Source organism: Melospiza georgiana, chromosome 31, assembly GCF_028018845.1.
Source record: "Melospiza georgiana isolate bMelGeo1 chromosome 31, bMelGeo1.pri, whole genome shotgun sequence".
NCBI lineage: Eukaryota > Metazoa > Chordata > Aves > Passeriformes > Passerellidae > Melospiza > Melospiza georgiana.
Genome location: NC_080460.1, coordinates 1,779,890 through 1,799,628, shown reverse-complemented (window position 1 = coordinate 1,799,628; position 19,739 = coordinate 1,779,890). Strand labels below are relative to the sequence as shown.

The 19,739-nt window shown below is 48.1% G+C and overlaps 1 protein-coding gene across 1 annotated transcript in view; it reads right to left on the bottom strand.

Moving 5' to 3' along the window:
* Positions 1 to 19,739, bottom strand: part of UNC5D (unc-5 netrin receptor D) — a 340,661-nt gene that overhangs the window by 7,726 nt on the left and 313,196 nt on the right. Inside the window, exons 10-16 of the mRNA XM_058042310.1 lie at positions 16,778 to 17,155; positions 13,668 to 13,752; positions 11,382 to 11,550; positions 9,883 to 10,110; positions 6,708 to 6,857; positions 3,880 to 4,044; positions 906 to 1,084 (exon numbers count right to left, since the gene is read on the bottom strand). Coding sequence (XP_057898293.1) covers positions 906 to 1,084; positions 3,880 to 4,044; positions 6,708 to 6,857; positions 9,883 to 10,110; positions 11,382 to 11,550; positions 13,668 to 13,752; positions 16,778 to 17,155 — 1,354 coding nt within the window. The remainder of the gene's footprint in view (positions 1 to 905; positions 1,085 to 3,879; positions 4,045 to 6,707; positions 6,858 to 9,882; positions 10,111 to 11,381; positions 11,551 to 13,667; positions 13,753 to 16,777; positions 17,156 to 19,739) is intronic.

Here is a 19,739-nt window from a genome sequence, read left to right as displayed (position 1 = left end):
CATGACTGTCTCTTTTTAAGATGTCTTTCCCTTCAAAAAAAAAAAAAATATGCAGGATTCATTTTGGAATAGGAAAGAGAGAGAGAGAGTCAAGGAGATTTGTCTGGGGGAACGTGCAGCCTCCTAAGGGCTTTGAACAACTCTTGGATGGACAAAATCCTTCTGCAGCCTTGGGCTCCTGAGGGTGGGCAGAAGGATGAGGAGCTGGAACCAGGAGTGAACCCCACTTAGCCCTTCATTCCCACCCACACCCCAACACCAGAAGCAAACCAACCAACCAACCAACCAACCAACCAACCAACCAACCACCCACCCACCCCTGAATGGCCCAAAATCCCCTTTCCAGGTGCCAACCCCTGCAGCCATGATATTTTATGAAAAATTCTTTTGTTAGGATTTTTCCTTTTGAGAAGCTGAGAAGCCTCAGAGGAAAAGAAAAACAATAATTATCTGCTGCTGTGGAATGCAACAAGGGGATCTTTGATTGGTATCATGTTGGATGTTTCTAATTGATGGCCAATCGCAGTCCAGCTCTCTTGGATTCTCTGAGAGTCACGAGCTTTTGTTATCATTCCACTTCTTTCCTTTCAAGCCTTCTGATGAAATCCTTTCTTCTACCCTTTTACTGTAGTTTTAATGTAATATATATCATAAAATAATAAATCAAGCCTTCTGAAACATGGAGTCAGATCCTCATCTCTTCCCTCATCCTAAGACCCCTGTGAACACGGTCATGTATAATTTTCTTTTAATATAATATACATCATATATATATATATATATGAAATATATATCATAAAATAATAAAACAGCCTTCTGAAACGGGTCAAGACTCTCATCTCTTCCCTTGTCCTGGGACCCCGTTGAACACCACCACAAACCCCATGCCAGGGCGCTGCCGTCACCTGCTGATGCTGTTCTTCTGTGCCAGCAGCTGCCAGTCCTTGCCCTTGGCGCCGGGCGCGTCGAAGGTGGCGCAGATGCGCTGCCGGATGGAGCGCGGGATCTTGAAGGCCTTGGGGCCCAGCTGGGCGGGGAAGGCGCTGTCCTCGTGGCCAAAGAAGGGGATGTTTTCTCTCTCGGCCTGTAGGGAAAGGAGAATCAAAGCTCAAGTTGCTTGAACTGGAAACAGAAAATGGCTCAGAGGTTAATGTGGCTGTGCTGGGGTTCTGGGTATCCCTAGCAGGCTGCAGCGGGGTCCGGATTGTGGGAACGCACAAAATCAGAGGGTTTTGGGAAAGCTACAACATGCAGGCCTCAGAAACAGCAGAACTGTGATTAGAGGCAAGCAGCAGCCATGAGATTGGTCAGCAGAAAAATTATTTAAACTGTAGAAAAGCAAGGGCAAATAGAACAATGGTCTGTGTATTAATGTTTCTCTAGAATAACTCCCTAAGCTACAGAAAAGTTTATCTAGTGAGATATTAGGAAGTTTGAAGCTTAATAATAGAGCTCTGTGCATTGTGTTTTAAAGCTTACAAATAAGAATTGTATTTGAAATAAGCAAGCATTGTTTTAAGCAAAAGTACATGGACTTATAGTGGTTGGATAGAACTACTGTCTATGTGCTTTTGCTTTGGTGATGGGTCAAAAAACTTATAAAGTGAGTTGTAACATTAAGTTCTTCGTCTGCTGGCTGGGATGTGAGCTGCTGACATCTTCCCATTGTCACAACCATGGGATGAGACTGATGCTGGAAAATAAAACAGCTCAAAGCACGTTCCCTGCAGTCCTGTCCTGTTTGTGATTTGTAGAGACCCCAGCCAGCATCACTGATAGCTCTGACCTGGGATAGCTCTGACCTGCTCGGCACAGCTTGTCTAAGTTCCCAAGCAGTTTTTAGCCACAGGCAACCATAGCAAGCTTAAGTGATATCAGCTCTTTAGTGATTATCAGCTCATTGTGGTGATTTCAGCTCTCAGCTCGCTAGGTGCCCAAGCAGGCAGATGCAGGGAGAGAGAGGAGAAGCCTGTGTGGGGTTCCACAGGAGTGTCTTTACTGAATCTTCTGCAAAGGTTTCCAGTGACAGCTCTTTTGCCTGAGCTGGGCAAAAGTAGCTCTTTATATAGGGTTCAGGGGTTTTGGAAATTGTCCAATAGCAAGGGTTAAAAGAAAGTGACCAATAGTCTTACAGAGAGATAAGCAAGAGGTCCAAAGGCAGAAGAGAGGAGCTTCTAAGGTTCCAGTCACCATGAATTGGCATTTCCTATCTTAAGCTCCTGAATGTCAGGAAGGCGTTGCAGGCTCTGGCCTGCTACAAGAGGTGCTTCTGTGAGTTGTGAAAGAACACCCAGAAGGTGTTCCTTCACCATCACAAGGACTTGTGCATAAAAACCTTTAAAATTTTGGCTTTTCCTTCCATAAGTTTTATTTTTTGGTTATTTTTGTCTTGCAGAGCTGTGCTGGGTTTCTAAATCTTTAATTTCTTAAACCCCAAACATGGGCACAAAAATTTGTGTTTGTTTCTTTATTTCTTTGGGTTTTCTTAAACACCTGAATCCCTTAAACACCTCAGCTCTCCCAGATTCTCTGGAATCCAGGTCCTTTGCAGATCTGGCCCCTCTTTTCCTGTGGAATCACACCAGCCTCGCACAACAGAGTCAAATTTCAGTGCATTACTCATCCGAGAGTGACACAGCATCAATATTAACCAGCAGCAGCGACGATGCTGCAGCCTCCATCCACCATTTGTGACAGGTCCCCAGGGCCAGCCAGGCTCAGCACCCGGTGCTGCAGCTCTGCCCTGGGCTCTGCTCAAGATGCAGAGCAGGAGAAGCTCCTGCCCTGCACGTGTGAGATAAGCACAGCGACCCGGGTGCTGCAGGGATTGTCGCGCACGGAGCGGCTCCGGGGGGGAGTTGTCACTCACAGAATTTATTTCGCAGTCAAATTATCCTCCCTCTTCAATCACTGCTGGAGATAGGCATGAGAAAGCCTTCCAGAGCAGTAAATCTGCTTGAAGCAGAACGGGAACATGCTCTGGGGACTTGTGTACAGACAGGGCCCTTAAAAACACAGCAGAGAGGGAGAGCAAGGCAGCGGCAGCACGGGCTGGAGACACAGAGAGTGACAGAGGGGTTTTATGAAATAACAGTAAAGGAGCAGAAAACACTTGGCCAGTTCTGAGTTTTTATATAAAATGATGTTCATGTTCTCTTGCCCAGCTGCCGCACTCCCTGCTCAGAGCATTTATGGGTGTAGAACTCTAATCCAGCATTATTAATCTGGATTAATCAACAAAGATGCTCAATAATCTAAAAAATGCAGCTGCTGGAGTTCTAATGGCTATGGGACAGATCAGCAGCTTGCTCAGCTGTAGGTCTGATTTGTTTTAGCCATGAGCAGGGCTCAGTCCTCACAAGGCACAGTTTGTACCCCTGTCCCCAGCTCTCAGTGCTCTGCAAAGGCTTCTTGCTAGGAAACCGCAGTCACCAACCCAAACAATCAATTATTGAATTATTGATAAATTATTGTTGGTGCTGCAGAGTCTCTGTGCCTTGATTTCTGCTGGAAATGGGATCTGCAAGGCTTTAAAGACTACTTCCAGATTTGAGCAAAATCTACAGGAGAAAAGGACAAAACTGGGGAGGGAACCGGTGGGCAGAGAGGTGGTGCCCCCTCCTTGGAAGGGTCCAAGGGGTGGGATGGTGGAAGGTGGCCTTGCCCATGGCAGGGGTGGCACTGGATGGGCTTTAAGGCCCTTCCAAGCCAAGCCAAGCCAAGCCAAGCCAAGCCAAGCCAAGCCAAGCCAAGCCAAGCCAAACCAATTCAATCCAACCCAACTCAACCCAACACAACCCAACCCAACCCAACCCAATCCCAGGATTCTGTTCCATGACCATCCCACCCTACAGACCAGGGGGATGCTGGTGTCTGTACCTCGAGGACGGAGGTCTGGATGTGCAGCAGCTGCTCGTGGCCCTGCAGCTGCCTGACACACACGGTGCAGCACAGCTGGGTGGTGGCGGGGCTGAAGCGCTCCAGGGAGAAGGCGCCGAGCAGGGGCCGGGGGCTGCCGCGCCACACGCGGGAGAACGGCACCTCCTGTGGGACAGGGACATGTCAGGGACAGGGGACATGGCCTGGGGGCACACACAGTGCTGCTCTGCTAGGGTGGGCTGGGTAATGGCACCTCCAGGTCCGAGCAAAGACAGAAAATGAGGATTGAGTTGATGGAACTGAGGTGTGGCAGTGACCGAGAGCTCAGAGAAACAAGTAATGGGAGATTCTTGAAAAAGATGTTTAGAGAGACTTCAGAAAGATGCATTTCACTTCCTCCCTCTTGCCAAGATCAGAATTCCTCTCTGTGTCTCCTTGAAATCACCTTGTAACCACAATGCAAGGACAGAAACTTCCCACTGAGAACTGCCAGCCTTCCCTTCTCCACCCCAAAGGAACTTCACACCAGGAACCGCCCTGGCCCTGCCAACCTTCCCTTCTCCATCCCGAAGAAACTTCCAACCAAGAACTGCCCTGTCAGCCTTTCCTTCCACATCCCAAAGGAATTTCCCACCAGAAACTGCCTTGGTCCTGCCGCCCTTCCCTTCTCCATCTCAGAGAAACTTCCCACTGAGAACTGCCCTGGCCCTGCCAACCTTTTCTTCTCCACCTCAAAGAACTTTGCACCAGGAACTGCCCTGGCCCTTCCCTCCTGTCCCCAGCCCCAGGCTGGATACCGAGCTGGGAACAGCAGCAGTAGTAAAATGCTCCCAATGATAAAGGAAACATTAGCAAAATGTTAGAAGTGGAGCAGCTGTAATTAGATTTTTTTCAGGGTGATGATCTCTGCTTTCACTCCGAGTGGAAGAATCACTCAGCTGAAAGGAGCTGTGTGAAACAAAGCAGAGCAGCAAGGAGTGCTGCAACAATGAGTGCTTGGAGTATTCCAGAGATGCTTTCAGCTCCACTCTGCGTTTATAATTAAGCTCCTCGCAGACAGAGGGGCTGTAAATCATCTCCTGGCCCCAGGCAGAGCTGGATCCTCCAGGAGATGCAGATCTGAGCAGCCAGAGGTGCCTGCCCAGCTCCTGCCATGCCCATCCCTGCTCTGCCTGCACCACCCACATCTCTCAGGGATCCCCGGCGGGAAGGGAGCCAAGCCCTGGGCCAGGACAAACACAGGCTCTGAGCAGGAATCCTGGTGCCACCTGCCACCAGCTGCCTCCCAGCAGCTCCTCAGTGTGATTTATTCATCTGCTCGGCCTCCCTGAGACATCATTTCCATAAATCCTCCTCCCCACGCTGCCCGGGGAGGCTCTGCTGCTGGACCAGAGACATTCCTGGAACAGGCTGTGTTCAGTTGTTCCTGCCAGGCAGCACAAGCAGCTGCTCTCACAGGGTGGGACGTAGGAGAGGAGCCCAGGGAACACTGGAAGAAACTCCACGTGCAAAAATAGATCCTTTTCTCTATAAAGGGGCTGGAAGCAAACCAGAGCTGTCACCAGACTCTTCACTGCGAGGGAAGCACCGAGCCAGGGGAGGTTCTGCAGCTCCTCTGAGGAGCAGTGATTGTGTTTCTGAGCTGCCCAAGGCATCCCAGTTACACCAGTTAGAAAATGTAAATTTTCCTCTGGGTCAGGGCAGCCCTGGGTTTGGCACAGGCTTTTTTCCAGCCCTGAGCCCCTGCTCTGATCAGGCTCTAAGTGGCACTCGGAGGTTGAATTCCAGACATTTATTCTTTGTGTTTGGAGAAGGGATTAGGAGACAATAAAATAATCAAAGTGTGGAGCTCTATAATCTGCTGAGGGCAGAAGTGAATTTGTTGCATTAAGAGGAAACTCCTCTGATTTGATTTTTCTTTTGGGCACACTCTGGCAGGACTGGGACATCCTAACCCTGCTTGGTTTAGCTTTTAAAATACAGGTGAGTGGGAAGAACAATCAAAACACCAAAAAGCTCTTCTTCCTGAGAAGCTGAAAAGGATTAATTTATTTAATTTCTTAAGCTGTAGGCTGAATTATCCCCACGAGGGATAATTGGGGATTGCTCTGGCTCTGGGTCTGTGTTTATAACTTTCAGAGCCCATTACCCTCTTATGTTTTATGTTTTGGGGAATGTGGCAGCACATTTAAAACAGGGTTTTTGCCAAAATTCTTGAGGATGCAAAAACTGTGTCTCTGCTTCTGGGAGAAGGGAGATTGTACATTCTAATTGAGTGCTGTGTTTTAAAACCAACCCACTCCATGTGCCAGCACATTCCTTAGAATTTCCAGTCATCAAAAATCCTTGGAAATTCTTCTTTTGTTTTGATTTTTCCTTTTCAGTTTTCAACAGCCTCTCTAATTAATGGAGAAGAGAAAAACCAATTTGCTGCTCTTCAGTTCTAATGCTTGCTCTCTGCGTGCTGTGATTTGAACTCGTGGTTACATTTAAATGTCATTTTTAGCCATATTTCCATAGTTATATCAAAACTGCAATGACAGATATTAGAAACATCTTGAGGAATGGTTAAGTTTGAGCAGGAATATTTGCCTTCTGTTGGAGGCAACTGAAATGGGGGAAGGCAAAAGCATTTCTGCAAAATGACAAATTTACAGCGTTCTGGTGTAAACGAAATCTGTGTTTGTCAGAACCAAGAGGCAACATGTTTTTGTTAAACGCTCGGGGGGTTTTAAAGCTTTTTAAATAAAAGGAACCTCAGTTCATTTGTGTTTCATTTGGGTTCTCCCCCAGTGCAGACGGAAGCAGTGAAATGAAATGCCAGGTACCTGACAGGCAGTGAAGGGTTTGATTCTCCACAGGAAGGGAGGCACGTCCAGCACTGAGATCTGGAGGCTGCAGGTGTTGCCTTTAAAATGCAGAAGTTTGGGTTCCTCCAGCAATTGTCCCCCTTGGAGCCTTTCATCCGAAACCACTTCCTGCAAGGGAGAAGGAGAGAATATTTCCAGCATCAGGAACAAACCCCAGATCCAGTGATTTGGGCAGTCTGCATCCAGGGATCCAGAATTCCTCTCTGTGGGATCTCAGGTTCCCCCACAGTGTTGAATGCAGTGGAGTCTCTCTCGTGGGCAGCTGATGGTATTTATAATATAAATATTTATATTTATAAATATTTGATATTGCTATTTCCCAGAAGGCTGGGTTTGGGCACTGCCAGCCCCATTTCTGGGCAGGTAATGCTGGTTGGACACTGAATTTTTGGCTGTTTCCACTCTCCAACACCCCCAGCGCAGCCCAGCACAGCTGGATTCCAGAGCAGCTTTGCTGGGGAACTTCTCTGAGGGCTTTTCAGAGCCTTCAAACGCTTCAGGTGAAACCATTCACTTCCATTTCCCACCTCTGGGGCACCTCCAGAATCACTGCACAAGACCCTGAGCAGTGTGAAGGGCAGACTCTGGGCAGGGGTTTGCACTACAGCCCTCCAGAGCTCTGTTCCAAAAGAAATTTTCATGTAATTCGGTGAATTTAAAACATAATGGCAAAAAAAAAAAAAATCACCCCTGCCGGTATTTAAACAATGTTTATTCCTGTGCTGCTGCAGTAAAAACACCAGTGAGGGAGGAAAGGTTGCAGAACTCTTTAAAAATCAGCAGGCAAGCAGTGCTTCCAAATTACCTTTCTCAATCCACATAAATTGTATCAAATGTGTGTCCATGGAAGGGGTTTAGTGCTTGTCAGGACCAAAGTCGCCATTAGAGGAGCTCCTGGAATCACTGTGACCTTCTACAAATTCAATGCTCCAGCTCTCTGAAACTGCACTAATGGATTTCTATTATAAACCAATTTTTTTTCCAGGCATTTAGGTTGGTTTAACCCCTGGTGGTGTTCCAGACTGCAAGGCAAGATGTATTTATTCTGTTTGCCATCTGCATGGCAGCTGTCTTTTGTCCAGTTTGCAGTTTTCCTTATCTCTTCCACAATCACTCTTGGGAGGGGACATCTGCTGTTAAGAGGCCATTGAATGTCGCTGCATGGCTGATAAGAACTACAGCATCCCACTGGGAGATGTGAGCCCAGAGGGAGGAGCCAAGCATTCCTACCCGGATATAATCTTGAGTTTCTAGGAATAACAGCATGGCTTTTTCTACTGGATTCCCCAGAGGAACAGCAGCTGCCTCTTCTTACACTGGATCTTCAGAGGAAGAGTCCATCCTTCTCTACAGGATCCCTGCTCCAGCAGAACCACCCCTGACACTGCAGGAGGGCTGAGCCACAATTCCAATGGGACTGCTGCCAACACCCTGACCCACAGGGTGTCAGCTTGGGTTCTGACTCTGTCAGTGTTGGTTTAGTTCACTGCATTGTTTATTTTATCCTTTTATTTTCTTCCCTATTAAAGAACTGTTATTCCTGCTCCCATATTTTTGCCTGAGAGCCCCTTAATTTAAAATTTATAGCAATTCAGAGGGAGGGGATTTACATTTTCCATTTTAGGGGAGGTTCCTGCCTTCCTTCGCATCCTGTCTTTCCAAACCAAGTCAAGTGGTTGGGTTCATCTGAAGAAAGAAAATTGTGAGATTTCAGTTTTTTGGTTTCCAGCCACAGAGGGAGCAGATTATTTCTTAAACATTCTCAAAATTCCTGAAGAATGTTGGATGGTTGTGAATGTTGTGTAAATGCTGCTCTGCCTTCAGTGACAGATGTGGTGCTCCTCCCACAGTAGTAGCTTTTGGGGCAAAACACAAAGGACCTGGGTCTCTCCAATTTTGAGAGCCAGGAGTTCCCAGCACACTCAGAACTTCCCAAAGGCCCAAGGCAGCTGCTGGGGGAGCAAGGAGAGTTTTCAGCCAGGGAAAACAAGGGAATTTTGTCTCTTACATAAACCTGCACTGTGCAGGATTAACTGCCAAACACCACTTGGCAACCCCAACTCCGACATTTTATCCAAAAACCTCTGAAATTCCCTGTATTCCTAACATTGCCTTGCTTTTAGGGCTGCATCATGCCATAAATGCAGGATTGTCTCACTATCCACACACACCCTGCTCACTCCTGGCAAGGCAGAGAACTGGTAATTATTCTTCTGATCATTTCCTCCAGACTCATCAGGAAGACACCGGTACCCACTAATTGTCTAAGTGTTATAAAGAGGATAATTAGGCAGCCATTGTGAGCCTCTAACAATCCTTTTGGTGCCTTGGCTTTTATTAGCAGCACAGAGACAGCAGCTCCACTCACAGCCCTGTTCTCATTCCTGTGTCACAGCAAGAGGAAGGAAAAATTCATCTCACAACTGTTTGCATTCCAGTCCCCCAAAGAACAGCATTTTATCCAAAAACCTCTGTAATTTGCTGTATTTTATCCAAAATCCTCTGTAATTTGCCATATTTTATGGCAAATTTCATGTCACAACTGTTTGCATTCCAGTTCCTCAAAGAACAGTATTTTATCCAAAAACCTCTGTAATTCCACATATTTTATTCAAAAACCTCTGAAATTCCCCATATTTGATCCCCAAACCTCTGAAATTCCCCATATTTGATCCCAAGACTTCTGTAATTCCCTGTATTTTATCCAAAACCCTCTGAAATTCCCCATATTTTGAGCTCCTGAGTTTACCAAAAGCCAGAGAATGTCACTGTTGTGTCCTGGAACGTGGTGCAGGAAAAATCATTCTGATCCCAAGTGCCACGTGGGGATTTGGTCTGTTGGTTTTTTTAAGAGGAAATGCAGGATAATTGAATTTTTGTAAACCAGGGCTGGGTGAGTTTGGGCAGCTGAGAATGTGGCAAAAAATGAGAAAGCAAACAAGAGAGTTTGGCTGCCCTAAAGCTCTCAGTGTAAATCCACAACTGCAGGGAATTTAAGGGATTTATTCAAATGGAGCAGCAAGTGCTTTAAAAAATCCAATATTCCCATTGGGTTAAGGTTGGGGATGAAAGGAGCAAAAGGGTTTAATGGGAAAACCAAGCAAGCCCAGAGGAGCAAAGTGAAGGCATTTACCTGGAATGCACAAGGGGTGTTATCCACACAATAAACCCTCAGATTGTAATCCAGAGAATTGCAAGACAGGCAGCCAAAAACGGCGACTTTCAGCTGTCGAACGGCGCAGTCTGAGATGGGTTCCCCAATTAGGGCATAAGTTCCAAAGCTGTTTAAGAGAATGTGACAGGCATAAGGATCCAACAGGCAGTAGCAAGAAGTAGTTTCCTCTTCCACAGACATCACTTCCTGCAAAACGAAATTCAGGTTTAAAGAGAATAAAGCGAAGCGGAATCAATAGGCCTCGACAATAGGAGTCATGGCATTAATTCTTTATTTTTATTCAATTGGAGTGCAGTGTGTTGCTGGGAGCCACTCTGGGGGAAGGGGAGAAGGGGGACCGCTTTCCTGAGTAAACATTCCCAATTTAGCCCTGAGTCAGCAGGCAGATTTATGGCCATGCCCAGCACAGAGCTCGCTGTGTACATACAATAATAATGATGATGCCTAAGCAATTTTAGCAGCTTTTTTCAAGTGCTCTTGACTTTCTGGCTAATTTTTCCCCCCAGTGTCAAGTTAAAAAATTACCTTGAAGGTTAAAGTCAATAAGCAAACCTTGAACAATGGCTGGGTTTTGACTTCCTTCCAGAACACCCATTACAGCCACGTTTCCCTTCCTCAAAAACTCTCTCTGCTCTGCCTCTGCTGCTCAGTCCTGCCCTGTGTCCCTCTGACTGTGTGTCCTGTGACCCTCTGTCCATCTGTCCCTATGTCCCTTTGTCCCTCTCCTCAGTGACCCAGGCTGTCTGAGGCCAGCACTGCTGGATCTGCCCAGGGACTGAATAAATCTGAATCAGGAAAATGGGACTGGGAATGGTTTAAAGCACAGCAAACCCCAGGCAGGGGCTCAGAGAGGGACAGGACAGAAGGACAGACTGCAGCCATGGCATCCATGGCTGGGCTTTGTAGCCATAAACTTCTGCACATCTTCATGTAAAACACCCAAACCCAATTCTGCTGCTTCATCACAAAACAAAAAATCTTTTTCACTGTGATTGTTTCTTCTTCTCTGTGTCTATGCCCACCAGAATCTCTGCACAACCAAGGCTTAACTCCATTTCCACACTGGGTGTAGGGGGATAGAATATAAGTAAATAAAGGAAGTATAGAATGTAATCTTAGCCCCTAAAGAGTTGCAGCTGAGCCAATTATTAAGGATTAGGAGCAGGCCTGATGTTAACAGGCCGCAGCCAATAAGAAGAGTGTTATAAAAGAGTGGATTGCTTGGTTGAGGGGACTGGAGTCAGTTGGCTGCTGTGAGGACAAGGAAGAGTCAGTGCCTAGAGGAGTTGCCTACAAGAAACATCAAGGAGGCACGAAACTCTGGCGACACGGAACCCTTGCAATGTACTGACAATAGAACTCTTGTGATATAGTGACAACAAATGGTGACCCCGACGTGATTCAGGAGAATGACCCCTATGTGACAACAACCGGGCACAGCCTGGGGCTGGGCTTACCTCCCACTTGCCCTGCTGGGTCCTCCTTTTAAGGTGGATGCTCCAGTGCTGGGGGTCGGCGTGGGCGCAGTGTGGGATGCTCAGGGCACAGGGGGTGCTCACGGCCAGCTCGGGGGGCCCGCAGCTCACCTCGGGGCCCAGCAGCACCTCGGGGCCCTCCGGCTCCAGGCTTGGGGCAGCAAAGACAAGAGTAGCTGTCAGGAGTGAGAATTCACTGAAAAGAGTTCAAATCCAAGCACCTCCCACATCTGTCTTGGGGTCTCTGTGGTCAGGATGGTCCCGAGATGTCTTAGAAAGTCTCTTTTCCCAGCCTGGCAGCCAAAGGAGGAGTCAGGATTCCTTGGCTCTCCTTCTCAAGGTTGTTAGATAAGAAATAATAATTTCTTATCTGTCACATTCTTTCTCTGACCTGCTGAGAGCTGTCCAGCAGGTCGAGTTGTGGCACAGTCCCTGCCCTTGGGGTGCTGTTGGCTTTTTATACTAAAAACCACATGGACATTAATTACAATAATTTTCCAATACCTATCACCTGTGTTATACAGTCTGTCTCTAAACCAATGCAAAAGTGTCACCATCACAGCAGAAGATGGAGGACAAGAAGAAGAAGGACAGGACACATCCATATTCCTACATCTTGCCTCTTGCACCCCTATTCTAAACCCCCAAAATTCTACATTTTCACCCTGTGACAAATTAACCATCATTCTACTCAAACTCTTGTGGCTTGTAACTCCTCACACCGAGTTAGTAATTTTTTCCATGGGCTAAAATCAAAGGCACAGGTGGTTTTGACTCTCTGCCAAGGTCTCTGAGCCCCCTGCCAGGGTCTCGAGTCCCACAAGGCAGCCAGAGGAATTTCCTGGGCTCCCACACTGCTGCTCATTTCTGCTCATTTCACATGGAAGCAGCAGCTGGAGATGAAACAAACCCATCAGACCCCATCTAACTCCAATCAGCGGCCGGTCAGTTTAGGACTCTGGTATTTAAAACGCATTTCAATTTGTTTAACCCAAATCCAGCGCTGGAATTGCTCTGTGCCAGCCAGCCCAGCTCCGAGCACCAGCTGGTCCCGTCCTCACCGTGCTCTGCCTTCAAACGCTGCCATCAACAATATTTTCACAGGAGCGAAGATAAAACAAATTATGGCTGAAAAAACACAGGCTCATAAATTCTTCCAGATTGAGTGTGATCTCCCTGCTTTGAAAACCTATTTGTATTCTGCAGGAGGAGGGATCTCAGTGAGTTTTACAGACTCGGGGACGGCGGCTGTGCTTGGAATTAGGGCTGGGCCAGGTGGAGCCGTGGCTGTGGCTCTGGGACAGGCAGGGGAGATCCCACCTGAGCTCCAGGGATTCAGTTAATGGCTGCATCCTCTGCCTGCTGCCTTCCAGAGATGTGTGATCTGCTTTTCTTCTCTCTCACTCCAACAAACTGGAGCCACCCCCACATCCACGTGTTTTCTGTATCTCTTGGAATGAATCCCTGGGCAGGAGTGGTGCCAGAGTGGAGGAGAATCCCTTGGACACTGAACCAGCAATTGAAACCTCTTGCCCTGCTGGTTTTGTTGCTGTTTGGTTGTATTTTAATCCATTTGGGTTCCAAATCACTGCGCGTGCAGTTCCCTCTTCAAACGAAAGCAAATGGTGTCTCCAAGATAAAAAATGAGAGGAGGAACCTCAACCGAGGTAAAAATTACTGAAAGGACCTCAACCAAGATTAAAAAAAAATATAAGATACAAGAATAAAACCAGGATATAAAAAGGGGAAAAGCCCAGGGTGACTTGGGTGCCCCATTCCAGTGCCCTGACGTGGAGCGGTAGCTGTGGGTGCCCAGAAAATGCCCTTTCCAACCAACATTCCTGCTAAAGAGAGGCTGGAATGTTCCAAGGCTCCCCTCAGTCTGTGTGTGCAAGTGTTGGTGAGAGGGAGACTGCAGGGGAGGAAAAAAAAGACACAACAGGGTAACAAAAAAAAAGCCAATTCCTTTTTTCCCCTCTCTCAAGTGCCACAAAAATAAATTCTGCTGAAACCTCGGTGCTTCCAAGTGTCTGTAGGATTCTCAGGCTATAAAAAAAATAAAATCAAAGCACCCCCAGAGCCTGAGGTGCTCTGAGCAGGGAGAGGAGCAACAGGCACAAGAACTCCAAGGGTTCCACAGGAGCAGCACTCCAAGGGCATTTGTGTGTCCCTCTCAGGGTCACAGCAGGGTGGGGACCAGGAGTGGCTCCTGCACCTTCCACCCCAAACCCATGAACAAAGGCAGGACCATGATCCCAGATCTCTCACCTGGACTCCCTCTGGGTGATGGCCAGGTAGATTTCCCAGGAACTCTCCTCTGGAATGGCCCCGTGTGGAATCAACAGACTGACCCCTGGAAAAGAGCAAGGGCAGGAGTGTCCCTTGGGAAGGGCAGGGCTGCCAGGGACAGGGAGCACCACCAGAATGTTCCTCTGCATTCCTGCTTCTCATGGCAACCTCACCAAATGAAAGGAACATGAACTATCCAAGGAAATAAAGCTGTTGCTTTCCCATCAAATGAAAAGACATCTTAGTTCCTAAAAAGCCTCTTTGAGGCTCTTTAATTTTTGAAGTCACACTTGATCATTGTGGTATCCTAGGAAATCTCCCCATGGAGAGGGGGATCATCCCTTTGTGCCCACACACCCCAGCTCCTGCTCCCAAGTGATCCCATCCTACTTGCACACCACCAGAGTGGATCAGAAGTTAACAGGGCAGTTTTCCACTGAGTGCCACTGCAGTTAAACTGTTTTATCTCTCTCTCAGGAGAGAGGGGGGATGTGTTTGGCATCTGCCACACGATGCAGAGCCTTGGTGATGCCCTGACTCCATCAAACCCCCTCCTCAAATGCCAGCAAGCCCGAGCAGCAGGAGCTGCTCTGATTTGGTTGCTTTGCTTTAATTTCAGTTTGTCCTAAATCAGTGGAGGAGCTGGGGATTTTGGAAGGGACATGGCAATTTTGGATGATGGACAGCATTTCTAGAGCATCTGGAGCATGGCCAAGGAGGATCCTGTGCTTGTGGGACAATTCCAGGTCCCTGTCCCCACTCATCCCAGCTCCTGCACCCCAGTGATCCCATCCTCCTTCCACACCACTGGAGTGGATCAGAAGTTAACAGGGCAGTTTCAAACTGCTTTATCTCACTCTCAGGAGAGGGGGGATGTGTTTGGCATCTGCCGCATGATGCAGACACTTGGTGAGGCACCGACTCGATCACACTGGAATTTACAACTGCTTGGCACAGCTGATCTTACATAAAGCCAGCAAGAATTACATAAATTTCAAGTGGACCAAATACATATTTTAATAATCTAATTGATGGGACTATCATTACATAAAGTAGCTAAATATACAGTATGAGGGAATTCTTAATTCATGCCTTAACTTGGTGCCTCTGCAGTGTTCCTTCCTCAGCACAAAACCAGTCTGTGGAGAAATGAAAACATTCCCCACGTTGTGCATGCCTGGGCTGTCACTGATATCAATCCTCTCTAAACACAAGCCACGTTTTTTATGGTAACCTTTAAAGCACCCGTTTTGTGGGACATGAAGGATAAAGCTCTAAATCATCCAGTTCAACCAGAGAGCAGCAGATAATCCTGGAGCCACTGCTCAAACGAAAACAGAGCTGAATTTAAAGTGGATAAATATCACTAGAGTTGAAAGATGATAACACCTAGCTGGCAGTATTTGGGCTTTTTGTGCTGTGTTTTGGGGAGAGAAAATACCCAGGGTAAGGGCTGGGATTTGGGGTGATGCAAACACAGCCCTGGGGTGCAGCTACAGGGCTGTGACCCTGCCAGGCTCTGATCTGCTGTTCAGCACATTCCACAACAAGCAAACAGCCCTGAAGGTCTAAAACACATCCCACAAAGATCACAAAAGTCAAAAAGGATACAAAGCAGAGGGAGGCACAAAGGAGAGGGAGCATCCCAGCCTGGGACAGGGGCCCTGCTTTGGGAATCTAGAGAGATTTTGCTCCAAGGAAAGGGAAAAGAGGCAGGCAGGAGGGGCAGGAGCCTGGTGGGCAGTGGAGCTGTCCCTGTGTCCCCCCATGGGGCAGGGATGTGGGGCTGGAGCTGCTGCTGGAACATGAGGACCCCCTTACGTAAGATCCAGCACCGACCCTTGCCGGGGAGCCTCTCCTCTGGAGCAGCACGCAAGCAATGCACAGCTTTGATTAATGTGACATTCATGCTGAAGACATCAAGAGAGGCAGTAATTTAAAACAGTTCAAACAGGCATAATGCCTCTTCAGTCCTCAGCCCAGGCTTCCTTCTGATCACTCGTGTCCTGTGTGGGCAACGTGCCCTACTTCCAAAATTTGCATTAACGGGGCCCCTGCTTCTTCCTTCCTGGAGAAAAATTTTAAATTTTAAATTCTTTTAAAATTCAGTTATAAAACACAACATCAGGCAGCCTAAGCTCAAATTCCTCTGCGTGCTTGGATGAGCAAGGAGCCACCTGTTGTGGTGTGATGTCATGGTTTGCCTCAGAACCTTGGGTTCCTTTGTTGATAATTCCCTCCCAGGTGTGTCAGTCACCTCTCCTTTCCCCTCCCAGCACTGTCTGTCAGTCCTGGAATTCCAGAATTGGCAGATTCACAGGATGCCCTCTACCCCTGGGGGCATTGGGCCATCCAGGTGTCCTTTGTCCCTTTGTCCCTCCCCTCCTGTCCCTGCTTGGTGGCTCCCTGCCCCTCTCCCCGGGGTTCAAAGGAGCAGCAACCACGGGCTCAGGGAGTTCTGTTGGAGCTGGTGCTGCACTCAGAGGCCTGTGGGCCAGAATAAAGCTCTGGATCCAAACCCTCCATCAGAACTGACTCCTTTCCTTCACCATCGCCTCAAAGCTTCTCCACAGAGGGAAACCTGAGGAGCAGCCCCTGTTATGGGGGAAGCTCCATCCCAGCACCACCAGAGCTCCTGCAGGCCTGGACTTGTCTGCACGGGCCCAGCTGCAGCACCCAGCCAGCCAAAAGTGTCTGTGGGGTGAAACACCACACACCCAGCCAGGCAAAAGTGTCTGTGGGGTGAAACACCACACACCCAGCCGGCCAAAAGTGTCTGTGGGGTGAAACACCACACACCCACAGCCAAAAGTGTCTGTGGGGTGAAACGCTACACACCCAGCCAGCCCAAAGTGTCTGTGGGGTGAAACACCACACACCCACAGCCAAAAGTGTCTGTGGGGTGAAACACCACACACCCAGCCGGCCAAAGGTGTCTGTGGGGTGAAACACCACACCCCCAGCCAGCCCAAAGTGTCTCTGGGGTGAAACACCACGGTGCCGCTGTTTGGCTCAGCACTAAGGCCCAGACAAGCTCCCATCCACACGTCCCATCCCCAATATTGGTAATTATTCCAATAACCACCCACCTGTGTTGGGGACCACCAAGCGGCCCCCCAGGTGCCCGAACAGGGCTGTGCTCCTCAGCTCGCTGCTGCTGGAGATGGAGGCCAGGTTCTGAATGAACATGGCCTTGTTCCGGGCCTGGAGGGTCCCAAAGGTCCTGGGGCTGCCGTGGGGGAAGGTGCCGGGGTGGGCCTTGCCGTGGAACTCGGCCCGCTCAGTGACGCCCAGGGACACCATGAAGGAGCTCTGCACCTTGACCTTGATGTCGGCCAGGGGGTTGAACAGGGAGGACTCGGTCATCAGCTCCTTGTCCAGCGGGTCCTGCAGGCAGATGGGGCCACTGTAGGTCCTGCTGACCGTCAGCTCGGGCTGCAGGGATGAGTTCAGGAGCAGGGAGTTACCTGTGGGGACAGCAGCAGGGACGCAGGATGAGAGGAATGGACGGTTTGTCTTTCCAAACAAGCTGGTGGATAAAACCAGCACTGGGAGATGAAAGAAACAATGCGAAGTATTCCACTGATTGATGAAGGGAAAAAGATATTTGCTTTTACAAATAAACTTTAGGGCTGCTGACAAATGAAATTAGACATTGAATGATGAAAGAAACAATGGGGAAGAAAAACCCCTAAATTCCGTAAGAATTGAAATTTAATTTTAATTTTACATTAGAGGGAAATTAATTTTAATTTTACATTAGATGGTTTTACATTAGAGGGAAATCTTTGGGATCGGGTGTTCTGGGAAGTCTGAACATCTCAAGCACCGTGGAAATGAGGAAAGAACCACTAAATTCCGTAAGAATTAAAAATTAAAAGGGAGGGGTATACATTAGAGGGGAATCTCTGGGATCAGATGTTCTGGGAAGTCTGAATATCTCAAGTACCTCAGAAATGGGGAAAAAACCTAAATTCTGTAAGAATTAATAATTAAAAGGGAGGGTTATACATTAGAGGCGAATCTTTGGGATCAGGTGTTCTGGGAAGTCTGAACCTCTCAAGTACTTCAGAACTGGGGAAAGAGAGAAGGGAAATGTGGCTGGAAATTGGGATATAAAGGGAGGCTGCATCCTCCAAAAATCTGAGAGACCCCAGGGGATGCCCCATGGCCTCTGCCTTGATTTGAATAAAGTCAAAGGACTCCTCTGTCTCCTTTTTGGACACAAACCTCTGGTGTTTGTGGGTTAATTTTCCTGACAAAGGGACACCTCAGCAACCCTCCCTGAGCTCTCAGAGCCCAAAATCCCTGTTGGATTTCGCAGACATGAAGTGTCAGACCTTGGCCCAGTTCCTCCCAAAACACCAGGTCATGTCAGAGAGCAGAACTGGTGCCAAGATCTGATGCTTGGTGTTTGCCAGACCTCAGGCAGCTCCAGAGTGCAGGAATAATCCAGGAAGGATCCTTTGGTTTGTATTCACGTCGTTGTGTTTGCCCTTTTGCCTCTCTTGTTGTTTTCTTTCCTTACATTAAACCCCACTGGGTGACAACATCTTCCTGCAGACCTTTTACACAAACCCACAGCCTGAGGGAAACTGGGCTGAAAGGGAGGTGGGACAAGAGTGATACAGAGAAAGACACTACAGTTATTAATTTTGAGGTGTTTTACCTCAGAAAATGCTCTGAAAAATGAAGAGTGCATGGATTTAGAGTCCTCTGGCTGCTTGGTTTTGTGGTGGGGTCTTTTTCTTTGGTTGTTTAGTTGGGTATTTTCAGAGCCTCCAGAATGAAAGGTTTTTTTAAGCATTAAGCCAAGCAAACAATTCCCCAGACTCAAAACAAGACTCAGACTGAACCACAGAGGAAAATGTTCTTGTTTGAGACAGTCATTGAGATTTTCACAGCCCTAATTAAAGGTTTGGATTTAGAAATGGATGAATGAACTTCCTTCAAACGTCCTTGTCTGCCAAGCCCTTTTGCCAATTTCTTGTAAGTCATGCTTGGTGAGGAACGTCTCCAGGAAATAAAGAAACTGTAAAAAACAACCCCACAAAACCCCCCCAAACAAACTCTGCAACATATTTCCCTTTTCTGCAGAGAGAACAGAGACATGGGGACACTTTCACAGCCTGCCCACGCTCCCACCCACCCACAATCAGGCAGGTCTGAGGTAGAATGGCAGCACCGAATCAATAAACATCCTGCTCCCATCCCCTCTCCCTCCCCACCTTCCTGTTCTGAGGGAATAACATTCCTGGAAACCCGAGCGCTGCTTTTAGCAAAGGTTTTGTCCATATTTTATGGCACTGGTGGTGTTTTCTAGAGCTTTAGGGGTCCGGTTTTACACAAATTGATTTCCCTCAGTGCCTGTGTTACAGCAGGTTACAAAACACTTCCAGCTGGGGGTCCGGGATTATCAGGAAAAGAATAATTCCTTTTATTGGAGAGAAGGAAAGCTCTGAAACTGAGAACAGGAGGAGCTCCAGCTGTGCTGCCCGGGCTTGCTCTGATTTGGTTGCTTGGCTTTAATTTGAGCTTTTCCTAAATCAGTGGAGGAGCTGGGGATTTTGGAAGGGACATGGGGATTTTGGATGCTGGACAGCACTCCTAAAGCATCTGGAACGTGGCCAAGGAGGATCCTGGGTTTGTGGGACAGAGCAGAGCCAATTCCAGGTCGTTATCCCTGTCCCTATCCCTGGCTGCCCTAAACCCCCGCCCCAAAAACAGGCAAGCCTGAGCAGCGGGAGATGCTCTGATTTGGTTGCTTGGCTTTAATTTGAGCTTTTCCTAAATCAGTGGAGGGGCTGGGGATTTTGGATGCTGGACAGCATTTCTAGAGCATCTGGAGCGTGGCCAAGGAGGATCCTGGGTTTGCGGGATGGAGCAGAGCCGATTCCAGGTCCCTGTCCCCACTCATCCCATCCTCCTTGCACACCACCAGAGTGGATCAGAAGTTAACAGGGCCATTTTCCAGTGGGCACCACTGCAGTTAAACTGTTTTATCTCGCTCTCAGGAGAGAGGGGGGATGTGTTTGGCATCTGCCACATGAT